Source organism: Homarus americanus, unplaced genomic scaffold (genome assembly GCF_018991925.1).
Source record: "Homarus americanus isolate GMGI-L3 unplaced genomic scaffold, GMGI_Hamer_2.0 scaffold13714, whole genome shotgun sequence".
NCBI lineage: Eukaryota > Metazoa > Arthropoda > Malacostraca > Decapoda > Nephropidae > Homarus > Homarus americanus.
The window spans coordinates 173,277-180,023 of NW_024753739.1; the positions used below are offsets into that span (position 1 = coordinate 173,277).

Consider the following 6,747-nt stretch of genomic DNA (forward strand, 5'->3'; position numbering starts at 1 on the left):
GCTTTCATAAGATCATCAGGCACCCCCACTCACCTTGCAAAAAAATATATATATATAAGAAGAGTGTCCTTTATATACCCAAGAACTAGTATGCAGTCAAATACTTGTACATTAAATTGTTGCTATAGTTTTAATATTTACGCTATGATAAACAAAGCTGAAGTACCGTAGCGTTGTGTTGGACGTGGTGCATCATTAGTTGCGAACCTCAGTCGGATCCTCAAAGGATTATACCATGAATATTTCCCGTAGCTGAAGATAAAGGATGAACTCAACTCTCACCCAAATTAGATATGATGGCATCAAAACTACACAGACAGTAGCAACAAAAAGGCGATAAATTTTAGGTAGAACGTTTTTGTTAGACATGTTCCCTTAACTTATTTTATCTCTTAACATTCGCTTATGAGGTTTCTAGTTCAAGTAATCTCAGTATAATTGTGATATATTGTGAGTTGCTTTAAATTAACTATTTAGACGTTTTCATGTATATGTACTTGAGTAAGACAATTGAACATCAGGACCATGGAGAAGGGTGATACCTGAGCCACGACTAACACCTTGACGCCTCTCTGTAATATGAAACAAGGAACGTGGTGTGAGGGTGTCAGAGGAGCAGTCTTCATCGGCCACCTTCATCAGATGGTGTACCTCGCTGGCTGTTAACATTACTTCACAGTGACTCACTTGTTGTAGCTTGCGTTAAGATGACAACGATATCATATGTTATTATACCTGGGAAGACGTTTGTGTTCCTCCTCACACCACAGGAAAAGTTTGATATTATACGCGGCGTCGTAGAAGAGGTGTGCGTCATGATAGTGTTACACCTGACGTACAGCCTCAGTAGACACTGTGTAGCTCTGAGTAAAACATTCAGTATACATTAATTAGTTGAGTTAAAGGTAGCTATGATGTAACGAGATACAGTTTAGTTATTATCGGTATTAGAGACTTAAGTTTCTTTATTTGTCCATTAATGAAGTTTGTGTTTATTGAAGCCAGACAGTCGATCAATTCTGTACTTAGATGCTAATTAATTTGCTTTATTATATTGATTCTGCCGTTTGTAATGGTTGACTCTGGCACATTATTATTTACCCAATATAAGAAGCAGACTAAAGATAAAAGTATACTGATACAATATTATAAAGTGAACAACATAATTGCATTTTGTCGCTTTTATATAACAAAAGTAAAGTTTTGAATCTACTCTATTAATCCTAAAGCCAATCCCACCTTCCTAAATACACACCTTGTGTTTACAGTACTTGGGAACAGTCATCCAGGTGCAGACTGGTTTGTCAACAAGTAGGCCGTGCTAGCCACACCTGGCCACATTATGTGAAGCCTCACCTCATAAGAGGAGAGGGTGGTGCTGTCTCTGAGGCAGCAGCTTGGCCAGGAAGAGGTGGAGGTAGGATGTGTGCAGGAGTGGGGTGTTAGGAGGGTGGAGTCAGGATGAAGGGATTTATGAGGCCAGGTGGTGCAACTTGCTAATCTCTTGCTTCTCCCTGCTGCAGGATGGCCTCCAGTCGATCCCGTCACCGATCTCGCCGCCCTCACCGGGACGACAGATAGAGGCGCCCCCGCCGTGCACGCAGGAAACGAAAGCTCTGGTAAGTCTTTATGCCTCTCTTCAGGATGGTGTTGTGTTGACAGAATCCCGTGTCCTCTTGCCATAGGGATAGCGCCATTGTAGCTTCCATTGTCATTATGGATTGGAAGGGAACGTCAGTCGCTCTTGACTACTATATTGGCGCTGTTCTTATGACACAGACCAGACATCTTATTTTTAACTAGTCGTCAGGATGCATTACCCAAGTGATGATGACATTATTTATGATGAACCGTTTATATCAAGCCAGGCGGTACAGAAGAACCAAGACTGGCGGCGTCACTCACTGACTTGGGGCCGAGTGTAATTTTAGATATCCGGGGGTCGTCTGGTTAATAGATTTGTATATTTATGTTCCCAGTCGGTATATGACCGGTGGATATGTGGTGTTAAACTAAGCGACCTGCTTCTGAAAGAGGAGGAAAATCCCTCATCCGAGTCGCAGTTTGTGGCAGTAGGGTTCATCACCGCCCTACCCAGCACCACTCACCATAGGACGGTCACCTTAACCAAGGACGATAAGCTCTAGATTAATGTCAGATCAAATGACTGTCTTGTGAAGGAGTGAATCCATTCATCTGACAGGACATTACCTGGGACTTGTGAAAATGGTGGAATGATCTCGCCGTCAGGAGGAGGGAGAACTCACTAACTGGGTCATGATATTAAACAGCCCCCTTGCACGCAGGGGGCAGATGGTGTAGTGTCCTCCCGACGTAGTGAGACTTAGACGCTGTTCATTGCTCGTGTTGGCGTTGTTTTAATGTTGTGGGTCTATAGTCATTTACTGTCTGGGATAATTTGCTGGGGAAACCTTCATCCCAAATAGGAAACAGCTGATGTAAATGACAGGTGTTGTATAATAGTGATGCTGGAATTCATCTGGACAGGATCAAGGAATTCCTAACAACATTTTAGTGGTGATGAAGTGGCCACGCTCTCAATTTGAAGAGTAATGGAACTAGATGATGATTCTTGACCTAACGTGACGTCAGCGCCGGCAGAAGTATGTAGTGTTATCAAAAATTTAATGATAGTCTTTGTTTCCAGCCTTTATGGCCGGCTTTGCTTATTGCCAGGGTTTATTCCTACTAGTTTTTCGTTATTTTTCCTGCTTTAAATACAATACTCACATCTTTTCCGCAAAAATGTAAACATATAGTAGATGATAGTGAAAGAGGGCGAGGAGAATTTTTTAAGTTTGTCAAATGAGGCTCTCAAGACCAGCGCCTAATAAGCCGCTGGGAGGTGAGGTGCCAGTAGGTTGATCATCAGTGGTTGTAAAGTGCAGTTCATTGGATCATTTTAGTGAGAGGTGATGTCGTTCACCTCTCGCGGTCACCGTTGTAATAACCTGTGAGGTACTAGACGAGGTTACACCTTTATCATGGTAGAGTAAGTACTTCATCCTGCCTCGCTGCTGCCACAACCCGTCTACTTCCACAACCCGTGTACTGTCCACACCCATGTACTGCCACTGCCGTCGTACACTCCCCCACCCTCATTTCAGCACTCTTTTTCCGCTAACGTGCGCCAAGTGGCAACGACCTACAGCCTCCGTCACTACCTTCCTCTCTCTTCCCCACGACCCCGACCACTGCCCACGACCTTGATGGTGAACTATCATCTGCGTCCATCGCGAGAACCAGTTGTAATATACCACTGCAGCATCATCCACCACTGCTCCACCTAGCATCATCCACCACTGCACCACCTAGTATCATCCACCACTGCACCACCCAGCATCATCCACCACTGCCACCCCGCATCATCCACCACTGCTCCACAGCATCATCACACACCCCGTCATCACCTACCACCTATCATCACCACTACGCATCATCCACCACTGCACCTAGCATCATCCACCACTCACCTAGCATCTCCACCACTGCTCCACCTGTATCATCCACTTCATCCACCACTGCACCTATCATCACCATCATCCACCACTGCACCACCCATCATCCACCACTGCACCACAGCATCCTCCACTGCTCACCTATCTGACCCATGGGAAGTGACCCAAGTGAAATTTGAATCATGAGTGTGAGTGAGAATGTGGCAACCTCCTCGCCATAGTGCCTCGTGTCATTGGAGCGTGCTAGAGGCAGTGAGAGCACTATAGTGCAGTGAGGTAGGGTAAAGGTACCAGACAGGAGTCGACCCTCCACCCCAGCTATGACCATACCTGTAGCTGTCCGTTCTGAGGAGTATTTAGTGCTTGGCTGTGCTGGGTCCTTTGAGTTCCCTGTGGCGACGCCTTACGAAACACACTGGTGCAGAGGTGAGAAGCGGGCCTTAAGATTTAGCCGAGATATAATTTATGAACTGATCATTTGTGTTAAGTATCTACCACTGCCTTCCTTCATGACTTAAAAAATGTAGTAATACTTGACCTAATTTAACGTGTTGAGTAGTTAACCACCACCTGGACACACAGTTAGTTAATACATTACTGTTCACTTACCAGAATTTCGTGTTGATCATGTGGGTGTAAAGGTAATATGTACTGCACAAAACCCTATCACTTAACCTTACTATTGAAGTATATTGTTTATTCCCGTTTTTGTGCTTCAGTTTACACGATATATTTGTATGAGTCAGGTCCTATGATATTAGTGTCTGTGTTTCTTAAAGCCAGCTGTCGAAAGAAGTCCGATAATAAGTTGGTCTCTTTCGTCCCCTCTTGTACCTTGTGGAGAGAGAGAGAGAGAGAGAGAGAGAGAGAGAGAGAGAGAGAGAGAGAGAGAGCTGTGTGTGTGTGTTTCAAGAGACTAACTAAAGGCTCACCTAGTCAGTCCACCAACTAATACTTAATATAACTTGATACATAACCTTGGAGGGCACAATCACTCATCACTCCCAGGTGTATGATAGAGGTTAATTAGCGACTGTTGTGGCAGGATGGTGGCATTGGTCTTCAGAGGTTCTAGTGATTGCTGATGACCGACTAATGAAGAGCCTGAAATTTTACAGCTGTTTACCGGAATGTGGTGATGAGTAACAATAGCTTTATTTTAATTGTTTTGGCCTCATGCTACGTAAAACAAAAGTTAATAAACAAATAATGGTCAAAATACGTTATATATTTCATTGTCTCTCTTTAAACCATGAAAATATATCACAAAAACTGAAAATCTATCAATCTCTTCAATTTTACTTCAGCTCTTTGTTATTATTACTGTTCGGTATTTCCCTCTCCATCAATTTTACGTCAGTGTACATAGTGAACTTTTGTCTTGTTCTAAAACACACGTCGATCACTCATCTTTTATTTGATCGCTGAACCGCTACCTCAGTGTGTAAACTTGTGGTGGAGGTACGGGCTTAACCACCTTTTGACAGCTTTCTCTTATGGACCCTGGCAATACAGTGTGTACACCTTCTATGTGTTGACAAGGAGCTCTTAACTGTATGGGAAATTGTAGACTTGGTTAAAAGGTATTTCTCATGGTACCTGTGTAACGTAAGTTGTCTCATCCTTACTGTATTCAGGTTGGGGTGTACTGTACGTCATACTATAGAGGTGTATAACGTGTATAGTTGTTTATGAAGGAGTATATAATGTAATTGATAATAAATGAGGTGTATTTAATTTGTGTAAACGGGAGATGTATAAAACGCCAGTAGAGGAATAAGTAGGATGTGGCATCATTAGTGTTTACCCTGAAGAGTGTGAGTTAGGGCGAGGTGGTGACGTGATAGCCTCCTGGTATGTTGATTCGCGTAGATGGTGTTGACTCAGGCCAGGTGGTGTGAGGTCATGGTGTTTACCCTCTTGGTTCTTTGACTCAGCTGTACTCGTGGTGTCTAGTGGTGGTGGGTACTCGTGGTGTTGATGGCACCAGTCTCTCTCTCTCTCTCTCATTAGTGATCGTCACACGCTTTACAAACTCCTATTTCATCCCCCACACCTGCTGGCACCACTCACAACATGCAACACAGTCCCTCCCTCTTGTCTAACTGTTAAAGAACCTCTGTTTACTCTCTGAGATTTGTGGCAATTAACGTGAGGCAGCAATGTGTGTGTGTGGGGTTTTTTTTTTCGTAAGTCTTTTCATATTAATATTCATATGTATTTATTCATAGTGTATTATTTATTTGTTGATTTTTTATCGGATTGCTTTTGACGCCTTAGAGAGAGAGAGAGAGAGAGAGAGAGAGAGAGAGAGAGAGAGAGAGAGAGAGAGGAGAGAGAGAGAGAGAGAGAGAGAGAGGAGAGAGAGAGAGAGAGAGAGAGAGAGCAGGTGCAGGTAGCAGGATAGCGCGACTGATTCATCGTCCTGGGTGGGAACCTTTCGACTGACTGGGGTGGTGGATGGACTTAAAGTAGTATTTAGGGGAGATGATCTTTGGTTTTCATGACCGAATAAATGGTGGCTGTGGTGACTTATTATTATTATTATTATTATTATTATTATTATAGCTGTTGTGTATATTTTTTAAGTGCTTTTTGATATATTTGATTATTATTTTAGTCCTATACTAATGCATCTCTCACAAAGAAAGTAGATACTTTATTACTATATTGTTGTCAATTGTATTACATGCGGACAGAGAAGGTGGGAGAGACAGCGAGAAGGGGGGGGGAGAGGGGGGGAGATAGATAATCATTATCAATTTGCTCAAGACCATTGGGAGATGAGAGCGCATGTGGTGGTGCGAGATCCTCATTTAGCGATAGTTAAAAGATCGTCACTCCGGATATCCTGACATGCGTGCAGCCCGCCTCTTGCTCTCAGATAACAGACGCCGATGAGTCTCTTACCGGTCACGCGAACTCTCTAGTCTTCAATATTTGTGACTCAAACCCCAAGGTCTACCAGCCATGACGGTCTGGCCGTATGTGTGTCGGGCTGGTAAAGATGATGTAGGTGTGTGTCCCATTTTTATATAGATGTTTATTGTGGAGTTTGTGTGTTTTTGCGGATGTTCTCATAGTCTGTTATTAAGTTTGTGTTGTTATCACTAAGGTGGATATGTTTCTCCGTTGTGGCTAACTTTTGACACACACTGTAGTTGTATCCATGGTGTGTTTTTTGCCGTGTTGTATTTGTTTTCATTTTGTCTCCCATTCCAAGAACCTTAGAAGGGATAAGGGGGGGGGCTTGGATCAATAGGTTTAT

General features: G+C 43.3%; 1 protein-coding gene across 1 annotated transcript in view; it reads left to right on the top strand.

Annotated features, from left to right (window-relative positions):
* LOC121855441 overlaps positions 1-2,147 on the top strand; it is a 28,714-nt gene extending 26,567 nt beyond the window's left edge. Inside the window, exons 3-4 of the mRNA XM_042350378.1 lie at positions 1,524-1,619; positions 1,980-2,147. Coding sequence (XP_042206312.1) covers positions 1,524-1,619; positions 1,980-2,147 — 264 coding nt within the window. The remainder of the gene's footprint in view (positions 1-1,523; positions 1,620-1,979) is intronic.
* The last annotated feature ends 4,600 nt before the right edge of the window (positions 2,148-6,747 follow it).